This window comes from Mauremys reevesii, linkage group 4 (genome assembly GCF_016161935.1).
Source record: "Mauremys reevesii isolate NIE-2019 linkage group 4, ASM1616193v1, whole genome shotgun sequence".
Lineage (NCBI taxonomy): Eukaryota > Metazoa > Chordata > Testudines > Geoemydidae > Mauremys > Mauremys reevesii.
Genome location: NC_052626.1, coordinates 146,825,395 through 146,840,356, shown reverse-complemented (window position 1 = coordinate 146,840,356; position 14,962 = coordinate 146,825,395). Strand labels below are relative to the sequence as shown.

The following is a 14,962-nucleotide window of genomic DNA, read 5'->3' as shown; positions in this document are numbered from 1 at the left end:
CTGCCACGTACCTTATTGTATGAAACAACTAGCCCGACTCCATAAAAGGAAGTGGACAAGCACCTATGTCCTATATCCTCAACTTAATACCTTGCTGTACAAAGAGTACCACTGGCCAGGGGTGGAATTAATCAGCCTGGGTAACTGTATGTGAATCTAGTCATAATAAATTTTAATCTAATGAGACAGCACTGGGTGAGCTCTTGGCAGTAAGCACTGAATAGGAGACTTCTATCTAGTACAGGAGTAGGCAACCTATGGCACACATACTAAAGGCGGCACACAAGCTGATTTTCAGGGGCACTCACACTGCCCGGGTCCTGGCCACTGGTCTGGGGGGCTTTGCATTTTAATTTAATTTTAAAAGAAGCTTCTTAAACATTTTTAAAACCGTATTTACTTTACATACAATAGTTTAGTTATTTATTATAGACTTATAGAAAGAGACCTTCTAAAAATGTAAAAATGTATTACTGGCATGCCGAACCTTAAATTAGAGTGAATAAATGAAGACTCAGCACACCACTTCTGAAAGGTTGCCGACCCCTGATCTAGTAGAATGGTTTCAGAGTGGTAGCCATGTTAGTCTGTATCAGCAAAAAGAACAAGGAATACTTGTGGCACCTTAGCTCAAATAAATTTGTTAGTCTCTAAGGTGCCACAGGTGGTACTCTGTTCTTTTTGCTATCTAGTAGAATATAAGCCTCTACCGCCCGATCATTCATTGGTGATCCCTCGATTTGAGGATGATTTCTACTACAGATTTACATAAAGGTCCTGAGATGATTCAGGAATCCAATCCTGGAACCACAAATCTGCCCACAGTAGGTACAGACATTGCATGGCTGGCCAGCTATCTGCTGGGAGAACGTTTTATTTTCCTACTGCCTGAGCTAAAAGACCCATGGCTGTTAGTTCAAAACTCATAATGGAGTCTTCAACCTCTGTTAGATCTGAGCAGAGAACCACGTGGTATATGATCAGACGGACTCCAAAGAATTGATACTCAGCCTTTATTTGTCTCTTCTTTCCATGTAGTGCTCACTTTCTCCCTTGTGGGGAACAGCACATCTGGGATAAATGTTGAAGGGGAATCACACCACTGTGACCGAGTTCATCTTATTGGGATTCACGGACAACCAGAACCTGAGAGTCACTCTCTTTGTGGTGTTTCTGTTGATCTACCTGCTGATTCTGGTGGGGAATCTCGGGATGGTCACTTTAATCAGGATTGAGTCCCGGCTTCATACCCCCATGTACTTTTTCCTCGGTAACCTGGCCCTCTTAGATGTTGGATACTCCACCGTCATCGCTCCCCGGACATTGATGGCCTTGATAGTGGAGAGCAAAGCAATTACATTCACTGGGTGCGCTGTGCAGTTTTACTTCTTCTGCATTGCTGTGTCCTGTGAGTGCTGCCTGTTGGGTGTCATGGCGTATGATCGCTTCACAGCCATCTGCAGCCCATTGCTCTACACCGTCATCATGTCCAAGCGGTTCTGCGTGCTGCTGGTTCTGGGGTCGTACCTCACCAGCTGGGTAAATGCAACAGTTCAAACTCTATTTATATTCCGTTTGTCCTTCTGTGGATCAAACGTCATCAATCATTTCTTCTGTGATGTGCCCCAAATCCTGAAACTGGCCTGCTCTGACACCCACATCACAGACATTATTCACTTCACCTTTTCTATTGCAATTATAACATCTACTCTCCTGACCATCGTCGTCTCCTATGTGTACATTGTGGTTGCTATTCTAAGGATCAGCTCCACGGAGGGCAGGCGCAAAGCCTTCTCCACTTGCACCTCCCACCTGACGACCGTCACCATCTTCTACGGAACGGCCATTTTTATGTATTTAAGGCCCAGTTCAAAGTACTCCATGGACCAGGACAAAATCATCTCTGTGTTTTATACCCTGTTGATCCCCATGCTGAACCCCCTGATCTACAGCCTGAGGAACAAGGAGGTGAAAGAGGTTTTTAGGAGGATGATAGGAAGGGTTTTCTTTTCTCAGTGAATGTAAATGTGGAGACTTTAGTTTGAATAAATAAATGGGAGTAAGATGGAGGAGTGACTTCTCTGTGTCATTATCTTAATTTCTGTGAATCACCAAATTTGTTTGTCTTGCATCAAAAGAGACTAAAGGCCAGATTTTCCAAACAGTTCTGCCTGCACCCACCAGCTACTAGTTCAGCACTTCAGCAAGAAGTCCAATTTTCCAAAGTGCTCAACTGCCAGTCAAGGACTTAAATTCGGAGTCCAGAATCGTTGATCTCAATGGTACCTGCTGGATGCTGAGCACTTGGGCAGATCTGGCTCCTTCATGAGGGTCTTAACTGGTGTAGTAGGAAGAGCACCTGAAACAAGAGGCCCAGGATGAGGCCTGCAGCTAGAAGCAAGCACTGCTCACAGGTGCAGCATAACTCCGCCAGCCTCTCGGTCAGACTGTGCATGTGGGAAAGTACAACCACTGGCAGGAAAGGAGCTGAGGCTGCACAGCAAACACCGCCAGGATGGAATCACAGGCTCCTGTAGCTAGCACTAGGAGCACCTGGGACACCAAGCGCTAGCACATCCTGACACCAGAGAGACAACCCGAACCTTCTCACCTCCTCGGTGTCGTAACATGATAAATAAAGAGGTTTTGGTTGCACCACCCCATACATGGAGATGGGTGGGCTTAGGTGACATCAGAGGGTGGTACATGACCTCATCAGAGGGCAATGCATCGGGGGGCAGTACAAGCCCTATTGGTAGTACGGTGTAAATAATTATTACAATAAAGCAACAGTCCCCCTGCGCAGCCAAGTAATTCTGCCATTCAGTCACCCCAGCTCAGGCCTGGGGATAAGGCTGATGTTGCTAATTTTATATTCTGGGTTTAGTGTATGTGTCCTAAAGGGTCACACACTAGGTTGCTGCTGGCAGGTGAACTTATTGCACACACCAGAGGATTCTCACATCCCTCAGTTCCCATCCACAACCTTCCTGTGTGTCCCATCCCATGCCCCTCCATTTCAAGGGCTCTGTTTGCCCCCCAAATTCCCTCCTCCTCCCATACTAGGGCCCCCCTGTATCCCCCTCCAATGTCGGCAGCTCTGTGTGCCTCCCATTTCCCCCATATCAGGGGCTTTGTGTCCCCTATTCCTCATTCTCCCAATGCCTGGATCCCCAATTCTCCCCCATGACAGGGACTCTGAATGTGCTCCCGATTCCCCTATTTCCCCCCATATCCCCTCACTCCCTCCATACCAGGATTCTCTAGTCTTCCCCCCCATGAGGAGTTGTGTTTGCCCCCCATTTCTCCCTGTCTCTATACCAGGGCCCCCTTCTCTCTCAGGCCAAGAGCTCTGTCTCCCCCCAATTTCCACTTTTCCCCCATGCTGGGGGTTCTGGGTGTCCCATTGCACCCATACCAGGTTCCCCCAATTTCATGCTGTCTGGAGTGGCTCACAACTGAAAGTGCAGATCTCAGGTCAGACTGTCAGAAAACAGGGCAGCCACCTCAAGCTGGTGGTGTGGTCTGTAATTAGATTTCACCAACCAGTAACACATGTGAACTCCTGGATCACTGTCCCCACTGTGGGGAGTCACTGACAGTCCACTTAAGATCTCCAGCCCATCTTACCATGCAGACAAACTGGACTTGGTGATAATGGTCACATGAACCAAAAATCACCCCACAGCAGGTTGCTCCCAGACCCAAGACACCAGTCACATCCCCCTCATCGATTGGTACTCTGGATCTTACACCAAGGACAACACTGGTAGCCAATGCTATAGTGAACTCACTGTAGGTTTATTAGTGGAGAAAAGAAATGGGTGTTATTGAGAGGTTAAAGCAGGTAAAATACATTAACAGGTGAGTCAAAGTTTGTAAACCCAAAAGGTTAACAGAGTCGTAGTGATCTGCCACTTCAGGGCCACCCAGAATAACACTGGGGATCTCTGTCTTCTCGTTTAGTTATTCCACCCTCTTAGAATCCAAACAGTCCAGAGATAAAGGATCTTCCTTTGAATCAGCACTTATAGCTTCTTCTCCACATATCAGCAGTGTTCTTATTCACACAATGGTCAATTGCTCTGAATTTAGCACTCTTCATTTGCATTCAATGAGTTATTTAATTACAACCTTAGACATACTATAACTGCCTGCCTTTACATTATAATAAGAATAGATAAATGAAAACAATATAAGTAACATTCCATTAGTTTCATGAAGTTCTAACATCTGAATACACACTTCGATTAACAAACGCTTTGGTCTATTTAGTTACCAGGCATGCACAATATAAATGTAGTGTAATGGTAAACATCAAGATATAGTTAGGCAAAAACAATACAGTTAACATCTCCTTTGATCTCTATTAACACACAAGTGAATTAGCCAGAGTATATACTAATACATTTAACTCCTTTAATATTCACACACAGGTGAATGGGCCCATGGCTCTGGCCTGAGCTGGTTTGTCAGTCTCACATCTGCCACCAGGAGTTATGTGAGCCCTTCACACCAGGGTCCCAAACTCTGCCCCCATGCCATGGGCTGTGTGCATGCCCCTATTCCCCCATCTATACATCCCCATTCCCTCTTCCATCTTTCCTCCAAATTGTTTTTTTTCTGGGAGATCAGTCATTGGACAACATCTTACACTCTACTGGGAGGGTGGGCAGAGCTGAGCTGGGGGTGTTGTTATGCTGGAGGCATTAATCCAGCCATCAGCGAGTTCTTTGATCTATAGACAACTGCAGAGGTGCTTGAAGATGTGGCTGTGCTAAACAGCTGCCAGGGACTTCATGTGTCCCCCATTTTCCCCATTCTGGTTTACTGATTTCCCCTGAAATTAAAAGGGTTCTGGCCATTGGTGCCCAGGGCACAGCCTGAAATTTTGGAATTGATCAGATGAGGCATTGAAAAATTATCCCATTACAGACAGAGAGACAAACAGAGACATGGCACCAAGCTGAGTGTAAGTGCGCTGCATGCCTGGCCAAAAAGTGACATTTATATCCTTTTTTTTATCTCTTGGACAGAGCAGCATCCACCACTTCCCTTCTTCACCCATCCCCACAGCACCCCCCATGCAGAGGGTGGCCGGCAATCACAGGGGGAGTAGCCAATAGCACCATCAGCCTTACTGCCCTGGCTGAGAGGGGTGTGTGGAGCAGAGCGCAGGGCAGATGGAAAGACAATTCTCAGGGATGGGATGGGCTTGTGGGGATTCCCTTTGAATCATCAGGGGCTGTTGGGTTTGCTGCCTGCATCCCTCCCTTCCCTATTACTTTACGCTGCAAACCTCCCTCATTGGTGTTTCTGAAGTGTTTTTCCCTCCCATGTGTTTCCCCAGGGAAGGTGAGCATCAGGGCCAGGCAGTTTGGTGTCAAATTAGCTGCAAAAGTGCAGGTTATTGAGGCTTTAAATAGCAGAAGTGCATGGTCGGTATTCAGGGGGCTCTTTGGGGGCTTGCAGAGCACTACATGGTACCACTGCACCAGTAAAATGCAGTGGTGAGGACAAATTTGGGAGTTTGTTCATTTGGTCCTTTAGACAAAGATGCAGAAACTCCACATGTGGGTCTTTCCCTCACCTTTAATTTTCTCATACCTTGCTATGGGCTGTGAAATGTGAAAAAAGCATTCTTCTGTTTGGAGGCTGTAACCTGTGTCTGATGATATAAGAGAAACAATGTTACATATTTAGAAGATATGGGATTTTTCTCACATGCCACATTTAAAGAAAATTAACTTCTGTAACTTTCTGCTCACAACAGAGATTCTCAGCCTGTTTTTTACTTCAGTATAAAGGCTTTCTTTAGGCTCTCCAGTGCTTGCTCTTTGGTTATTTTATACCAGTCGTCAGGGAGATTGGCAGGGAGAGTATGAAACTCCTTAGCAAACTGGTCATTGAATTCCTTGAAAACAAACTTCCAGTCATCGGAAGCCGTGATGCTGGGATCTGGCTGGATGCAGCAGTCTGGAAAATATTAACTCAATAGACCGTTCATTGCCGAGAATGTCATCCACGATTTCTGGCCCAAGTCTCTTGTTCACATAGTCCACCAGGGCAGGTCTGAGACACTGATCACAGAAATTTCAGGCCCTGTCTTGACACTCATCCTTCTCTAAGTACAGAGCTATGAACATGGAGAGATACTGAGGTTTCAGTTTCCCCAGATGCTGCAGAGGATCATTTTCTTTAAAGAATTCTTCATGCATCTTCTGAAATGCACGAGCTGCATCCCCCAAAATATGAAGCTTCAGGTCAACTTCAAAGCAAGCGCTGGTGTGAAGGTTTTGAACATTCACCAGCTGAAGCTGCTCGTTAATCATCCGCAACAACTCTCTGCAATAAGTTTCATTGTAATCTGCTTTGCAATTTACCTTTTTTTCAGTGTAACTATTGCACTCATCTATTAAGGATTTAGCAAGTGCCTCTGTTTTATGCCAGCATTCCTGTGTAAAGTATTCTTTCAAACCTGTCAATCTTATTTTGGAACCTTTGAACAGGTTTAAGTCTAAGTATTCATTTTTCATTTTGAAATTTTGTGTTGTATAAGTAGGTAAGCTTTTGGCATCCTGTAACATCTGCCATACAGCACTTCCCTTAGTCTCTAGGTCTCTTCTCAGATGGAACTCCATTTCTTCATCTATGTTGCGTTTCAGTAGAGGAATGAGTGATAATTCTCTCAATGTTTCTGTCCACATGGTTTCAAATTCTCTCTCCAGTTCATCATTATTTAGTTTGCACTTGCTTTTTCTGCAATGGTTCAGAAGCCTGTCAACTTTCTCTTTAATTTTTCTCTTGTACACTGACAGGATAGCATCTGTTTTATGTTGACCTTTTCTAATTTCAATCGCTTCTTCTAACTTGCTGAATGAATAACTCTCCAGTTCATTCTTCAGACCATTTGCACTTCTCCTAAAATCTTCTTTGTACTTTTCTATCAGGTGCAGATTTGCTACTCCACTTTCAAAATATTGTTTTAAATGATCCAAAATCTTCTCTTCTACTTGTCTCAGTTTTACCTGTGCCTCATTCTTTAGTTTGGTTAAAACATTGGTGTCTAGTATATCAGGAGGCTGATGTTGGATGAACGTTTCCTTTTCAGATACCCAGAGGTGCATCATCTTGCGGAAACCCCATTCCCACTCTGTGTAATTCACAGAGAGCTGGTTATAGGCTTCAGCAACGAGGCTGTTTCTAAAGCTGAAAATGAAGTTCTCATGTTTTACAGCATTCCACAAGCTCCTCATCCATTCAAGAAATTGGGGAATGTCCTTGGGGGATCTGTTTTGTAAACAGCCTTTCAGAAATTCAAACAAATATTTCTTTAATTCATAAACTTTTTCACTGTATCCCACATTCACGGGAGCCATGGGGGGGACTCCATGCCACAGACCAGGAATGTACCAATTGTGTTTTTCCAGATCATAATCCATAATATCAGAAAATGTCATCTCCCTGCCTTTCTTTTCCATGTTTGCTGCAGCTTTAGTCATTTCATTCAGCTGCTCCAGGAGGTGTTTCCTGTCCCTCATGTTTTGTTCATGAGCAGACACATCACTGACATTCTGATGCACAAACTGGCAGTTGGCTTTTTGCCCTATTTCCTCCATTCTGAGAAATGCATGGACCACAATTTGCAGAACATCCTTCATTTCGGTGGCGTTCTCCATGGCCATGTTAACGATGGTTATGTCACTCAGTCCAACCACCAGTGTGGCCAGCTCATTGTCGTGTTCATAACTATCCTCCAGCTTGGCCAGTTCAGGGGCTTTCAAGCCTTCTGTGTCTATCACCAGGATGAAATCACAGCCCAGCTCCTGCTGAAAGTTCTCTGCCACTTTAATGAGTGTCATGAAGGCTCCTCGCGTACATCGGCCACTGCTCACTGCAAACTGCAGGCCGAACATGGTGTTGAGGAGGGTGGATTTCCCAGTGCTCTGCACTCCCAGCACCGTTAGAACCAGCATTCTGGACCTTCCCCCCAGCTTGGCATGGAGCTGGGTCAGAACATCTGTCACCCACTGCAGTGGGATGTTGGATGCATCTCCATCAATCAGCTCCATGGGAAACCCTTCCAGCATCAGGTCAGCTGCTATGCTTGGGAGATGGATGAATTGTCTTTGGCTTTCTGCCATTTTACCTTCCTTCACCATTATGTGTTCAGCCTCATAGAACTGCCCCAACTCACGCATGAAATGCTCCACTCCTAAGGAACTGGCAGAGATTAATTTGTCTAACTCTGCAAACATTTTGGGGTCATCTTTTGAGTTTTTGCATTTCTCTTTATATTGATCCCGTAGTTTAGAAAGATTCTCCCGAGCAATGTGATCCAGGTGAAACTTCATCCATTTCAGGAAGTAATGTTTCTCCTGGAGAGACAGTTGGCCTAGTCCAGTAATAAATGTAGTCAAATCACCAGTCAGGTCATGTTCATGCTGCTGGACACGTAACTCTATTAATTTCTCTTTCAGTTGAGACTTGTATTTCTCAAGAGGGATGTTTCCTTGATTTCTCATTTGGCACAGCTCTTTTTCCACTTCAGCCAAGTTTTTCCATGTCTCCCCCTGGAGTCTCAGCTTTTCCCTCTTGTACTTTGCCACATCTTTTATGTGTACAGTGATTTCCTTTGCATATTCACTAGCACACTGACATTTCTTATTTTCCTCATCTACCTGGATGCCTAATTGATGTGCTGTCTCAGCCATGGCTTCTATACTCGCTCTCTTGGGAGAAGACTTCATTATAGCTGCTATTGCAGACTGCAGAGCTTTTACATATGCCGCCTGATTTGTGGCACTTCCTTTCTGCAGCACATGTGAGTTGTTCAGTTTCAGCCCTGGGGCCAACTTTTTCAGGAATCTGTGTGTTTCCTTGGATGTCGCGGCCTGATTATTAAAGATGAAGTAGTATTTAGTGGCTGATCCCTGCAGAGATGATAACAGTGCATATTGTCTCTCGTTGATGCTCTCAGTAACTATGAACACTGCTGAGGAGACCTGTGTTAAAAAGCTGAACTGCAGCCAATGTGACTCAATGTCTCCGCGCAGGTTTGTAACCGCAACGGGTTCTGGGAAAAGATCTGAATTCTCCATCCCTCCAGGGAAATACCAGGAAATCTCGACCAGCCCGTCTGCGATTTCCCGAGGGACGTTCCCAGACTCCATGTCCTGATGGATAAAGAAATCGTGGTGCTGCTGGGAGGGGCTGAGAACCTCATTGAGGAGTTTGGACTTGGAGAAGCTGCAGCTCCCCAGCCGCACAAAGGAAATGGTTGGCATTGCTGTGAGAACCAGGCTCTCCTCTCTGAACCCCCTGCTCTGTGTCAGGGAGTGTGGCCTCCACTTCCTCACAATGTCCCTCATGGCCCACAGCATTAGGGTGCACTTGGGGGTGTCGAGGGCGGGTAGCAGCAGAGGGAGGGCAAACTGGCACAAGGACATTTTGGACAGGATCTCCTGCTGCAGGAAACTGTCTGAGCAAAGCAGCACGGCACAGAGAACATCGAGGGGGTTCAGACAATCACTGGTTTCTGTGTCACTGAGAAAAAAAAATGTTCATGAATACCCAGCTCCTCTTTGTCCATAATTAGAGTTTGATCACCAAGTGCCCTGTGCTCAAGCTTTGTGCTTCTGGCCATTGCATCCAGAGCCATGAGCTTCCTCAGGAAATGCCACGGTAAATCATCTGTTCTCTGGGGAGTCCAGTTCTTTACACTTTCTGGGGTGATTTCCAGGACATCTCTCAGCTTTAGTTTCCTGCTTCTGTATTTCTGCATTTTTAACTTTGACTCGGTGTACTGAAGGGCTTTTTGTCTCCCTGCAGAAAGGGGATACAACATGAACAGTTTGTTAAACTAAAGAAGCTCTCAGATAGAATTGTTATTTTGGCATTAGGGCTGTAATGTAACTTACAGAACAAAAATCATGGAGGCCGGCACATTCCTTGTAAGTGACAGCCACTTAGAGGGGTTGTGTAGCTGCAGTACCCAAGCACCATTCATCTGGTGCAACTGTCACAGATTTGACCCAACTGTCACACACTCAGACCTCTGAACTGAAATGTCTCACATAAGTGGTGCTGGGGAAATTCTTTCAGACAAGTTGTATATTCAACGAGAAATGTGGTTGGCCTAAACTATTGCAAATTGATATGAGTAGTTTCAGCCATTCATAAAATGGCCAGAGGAGAAGGAGGAGGTGGTGCTGCTGTTCCCTCTCCCCAGTCTTCCCATAGCATGTATCCCAGTAGATGTGGGAAAGCCAAGTCTGAAATCCTGCTGTGGAACAGGCCCCAAATTAATTTTTTTGAGTCACCAAAAATTTCAACAACAAAAAATTTAGATTTTAATGCAAACCAAATTTTATTTCTTAATTTTTTTTTTACAGCCACCAAACCAGAAAAGAAAACATTCATCCCGCTCCGCTCATATGCAGTCCTTCAGGCAATGAGGAAATTCTTCCTTCACCTCACCTTCCCTGTTTACTGCTCTGTCTGATGGTTTCCTTGCCCCAACTTTTCTTCTCTGTACATCACATTAAGGCAGAAAGTGAGGATGAATATGTACTCAGCAGTCGTGCTTCCTGGCCCAGACTAGCAGTACATTCTACCCAGGAGACAGGACCACTATTGTCACCAAGGTTGAATGATGACTAGAAATTGTAGCAACCAGCATAGAACTTAGAGGTAGGAGCACATGTTGCATGAGGGAAGAATATGGAGGAGGCACCAGCAGGTCAGTCTGTGTGCACATGGCTAGAATGCTAAGCTGCAATTTCTGCAGCTCTGTAAATAGTCGCTTTAACAGAGAACCAGTTTACTTTAGTAAGATTGGATCCTCACAGAAGAAAAGATCTATGGATGATACTGAAGCAAATTGAGAACAAACAGTCAAAGGCTTGCAATTTAAACACCAATATCCCAAAAACTAAAAATGTAGTGGCATTAGACGACAAAGCCTGTGAATATGGTGTTCAAACATTATGCCAAGATGAGCAAGCTCATAAATGATGATGAGGATAATTACCTGTGTGTTAGCAATATATTAATTTAAACCATAGGCAAAGCCATTATGTTATCTTCCAAACCATTGGCTTATTGGGCTTATTTTGTTTTGCTGCTAAAATCTATCCAAAAGCTTTAAAAAAACCCATCCCCGTCACTTCTCTCCACTCAATAAGCACCCTATATAATCTATTGTAATCAATTGTTCTGCAGTGTCTCTAAACCTAATAAGCAAAATAACACTCCACCAGCGCTGTGCGTAATAAACTCCTGTGCTTAACTCTACACGGTGTCCATTTCTAATCCTTCAAAACCATTGCAAAAACATGCATGATGGAGTATTCAGGAGAAAAGACAAAGCTAATTCAAAAACATGCATACAGATGTGAGTACCATGGCTTCAGAAAGTTCCCTCATACATGAGCTAGAAAATACAATAGAGAAGCTTGAACGAAGCAAATCCTCTGGGCTGCACCACAACTATGGCCATACGATAAAGCACTTTGGGAAGAAGGCTAGAGCCAGGTTGCTGGACATCAGAAGTTACTCAAGGATAAAAAGAAAGGTACCTAAGTGGTGGAAATCAGGACTTATTGTTCCTCTGAAGACTGGCAAGGATCCCTCTTTTTTCCAGGCAACTATTGGCCTATGTCTTTAACCAGTCACCTTTGCAATATAAGGGAAAGAATGGTACAGTCACGGCTTCTGTGGTGTCTTCAAAAAGAAGACTTACAGGCCTTTGCACTCAATGACGGACCTGCTCCTGGCCTTCTGGCAGCCTCTTATTAGTGGCTTTTGCTTTATTGGTGGCTTCCAGCAAAAGCCACCACAATCATCAATGGGAGCCTTTTTTTACACTCTGCAGCATTTAATGGAGTCTGGCATGATGGGCTGTTGGTGAAACTCAGTGAGATGGGAATCTGTGGTAAATGCACATCTGGAGAAGAGGTTTCCTACTGTACAGGAAAATAATAATAAGATTAAATGGCACTCGTTCAAAGACAAGGCCACAGAGGCCAGAATTTCTTCACGGCTCAGTATTAAGTCCTGTTGTTTTCTTGCTCTTCTCCTCTGGATTGTCAAACTTTCTGAAATAATTTGAATACACCCATCCAAATGATATTGTACTTTATACCATGGGTTTTGAAAAAGATATATGGAGAATTAATTAAATGAGGACTTAACATTGTAGATAGGCAAAGGAAGATAAATTGCAGCTGAATCCATCAAAAACAAAGTCCACCTACTTTAACATAATTGTAGGAGGTTCAACTACATTTCAATATTCACACTAGATGAACATGGTATGCTGTTGGGAAAAAAAACTGCTATACCTTGGAGTGACATTGGACACTGAACTAAGGTGTGGACCACAGGTGGACCACAGGTCAGAAAGATGGCCCTGTAGAGGCCCGGAGGGGCAGACTGCTGAAGGGGCAGCCGAGCCTGGATTGGCTGAGCCCTGATTAGGGGGTGGAGCTAGGCTAGGAGGGGCCTATAAAAGCGGCCGCCCAGCCAGGCAGCGGCACAGCTGCGAGCAGCGGCCCAGGAGCCAGCGAACAGGGCTGCTAAAAGGGGAGTTTGAGTGGGAGTTGACAGGGGGAGGTGGAAGGGGGCGGCGCCGTGTCTCCTGTGTTCCCCAGGTAAGAACGCCAAGCGAGGCCGAGACAGCCGCAGCCATGAGCCAAGCAGCGGAGAATACGCCGAGGATGAGAGCATGCAGCACCTGCGGTATGTACATGGTCATAGCGGGGGACCCAGAACAGTACTATGTATGCATGAAGTGCCGCCTAATAGAGCTGCTGGAGGAGAAGATCCAAGGCCTAGAGTTGCAGGTAGAAACCCTGGTAGAGCATAGAAGGGGGTTTGAGCAGCTGATGGACCAATGGCAAGCAGTAACCGAAGCGGAACGCCCAGGAGTACAGGGGGAAGCAGGGGCTAAGGCCAGTGAGGGGGGACTGCCAGATGAGGAAGATGGGCAGTGGAAGCATGTGACCGTGAGAAGCAGGCTGAGGAAAAGGAGAGCCAGTGAGGGAGAAATAGAGCTAAGGAACATGTTTGAAGGTTTGGAGAATGAGGAAGGGGAACAGCAGGTGGTAACTGACGGTGGGAGGGCAAGGAAAAAGAGAAGAGCGGCTAGTCCAATAGAAAGAGGGGAGGAGTCAATGGAGGCAGCACCAAGTTTGGGCCCAGGGAGGATACAGGATGGCTTAAGGGGAACCACAAGGGATGATAGGAATGGAAGGAGCTTGCAACCAGGGGGTATGGAGGATAGGTTACAGGGCCGCACTGTCCCCAGGCAAAGGCAGGTCTATGTGATTGGGGATTCCATACTGAGAAGGTTGGACAGGCCTGTGACCAGGGCCGATCCGGAGAACAGAAGGGTGTGCTGTCTACCGGGCGCTAAAATACGGGATGTGTACCTGAGGTTGAAAAGGATCCTAAGAGGAGCAGGTAAGAACCCCTTGATCATCCTTCATGTAGGAACAAATGACACGGCTAGATTCTCGCTAGAGAGGATCAAGGGAGACTATGCCAGGTTGGGTAAGACGCTCAAGGAAATTGAGGCTCAGGTGATCTTCAGTGGGATTCTACCTGTCCCTAGGGAAGGGCACCAAAGGGGTGACAGGATCGTGGCGATAAATAGTTGGCTGAGGGACTGGTGTTACAAGGAGGGCTTTGGGATGTATGGGCACTGGGAGGCTTTTGGGGACAGAGAGCTGTTCTCGCGGGATGGGCTCCACCTAAGTAGGGAAGGAAGTAGACTTCTAGGAGGGAGGCTGGCTCATCTGATTAAAAGAGCTTTAAACTAGACACTGGGGGGAGACGGTTGGGAGAGGTCCAGGTACTCTCCATGCCAAATTTATACATTGGGAGTGAGAACAACAGGATGATAAGAGATATAGCCAGAGGGGAACAGTTAGGTATAAGGAAGAGGGGGGGGACGGATACTAGACCGACAGGTCATACTGGTAGTACTGTGTCCCTACCAAGTTGGGTGAAAAGGGTGAGAGGAGCCAAGCAGCATAAATTAGGATGTTTGTTCACCAATGCGAGAAGCTTAGGTAACAAAATGGAGGAACTGGAGCTCCTGGTCCGAGAATTGAAACCGGATATCGTAGGAATAACTGAAACATGGTAGAACGGTAGCCATGACTGGAGTACAGGTATGGAAGGGTATGTGCTGTTTAGGAAAGACCGATGCAAAGGTAAAGGTGGGGGAGTAGCATTGTATATCAATAATGAGGTGAAATGTAACGAAATAACTAGCAATGCAATGGATAATACGGAGTCTGTTTGGGCAATGGTCACATTGGGGAAGAAAACTACTAGAGCCTCCCCTGGTGTAGGAACTTTACACTTCTTAAGCACTATGGGGGTAGGAACACCGCCCCCGACCATAGAGCGGCTGAAGTGGTTTCCCCCCCCCCACATCCGGTCAGGAGACACACTGATTAAGCGCCGACCAGGTGTTTACCACTGGAACACGCAGTGCATAAAGCACCAATCAGGAGAAGGGGCGAGAAGTTGGACTGAGTTAGTACATGCGCATGATAGGATGATTTATGTAACCGATTATAATAAAAGGACGTGGAAAACCCCCGTTCGGGGCGCTCCACTGGAACAGACTGACTGACTTGGCTTCATTATTTGCAACATCTGGTGACCCGACGTGATTCCCCCTGCTCACCGGCTGGAATAGCCTTCGGTGCACCGAACCTCGCTGGAAAGCCCCGTTCCGTGAGTATGGGGGGGGAACTGTCAGCTCAGCAGAAAGTTCATGCGAGAGAGCTGCAGGCTATCATACGACAGGCTGGCAGGCCAGTCTCCCTGGGTCAGTTAGAGCAGCTACTTGTTGAAATCGATCGCCAATGTCCCTGGTACCCGGATCACGGGTCACTGTCGGTAGATGATTGGATAAAGATAGGGGCAACGCTGCACGCGGAGCCTC

General features: G+C 46.0%; 2 protein-coding genes across 3 annotated transcripts in view; one reads left to right on the top strand and one right to left on the bottom strand.

The window, feature by feature from the left end:
- Positions 1–1,077: 1,077 nt before the first annotated feature.
- LOC120403484 (olfactory receptor 1019-like) lies at positions 1,078–2,019 on the top strand. The gene has a single exon (XM_039534556.1). It carries the CDS (start codon positions 1,081–1,083, stop codon positions 2,017–2,019), a length of 939 nt encoding a protein of 312 aa, XP_039390490.1. The 5' UTR covers positions 1,078–1,080.
- A 1,776-nt stretch (positions 2,020–3,795) lies between these two features.
- Positions 3,796–14,962, bottom strand: part of LOC120403485 (up-regulator of cell proliferation-like) — an 81,740-nt gene continuing 70,573 nt past the window's right edge. The window contains exon 5 of one of the 2 annotated variants that reach the window (XM_039534557.1): positions 3,796–9,825. In XM_039534557.1, coding sequence (XP_039390491.1) covers positions 6,096–9,449 — 3,354 coding nt within the window. In that variant the 5' untranslated portion in view covers positions 9,450–9,825 and the 3' untranslated portion in view covers positions 3,796–6,095. The remainder of the gene's footprint in view (positions 9,826–14,962) is intronic. The other variant, XR_005597542.1, reaches the window with a different exon arrangement.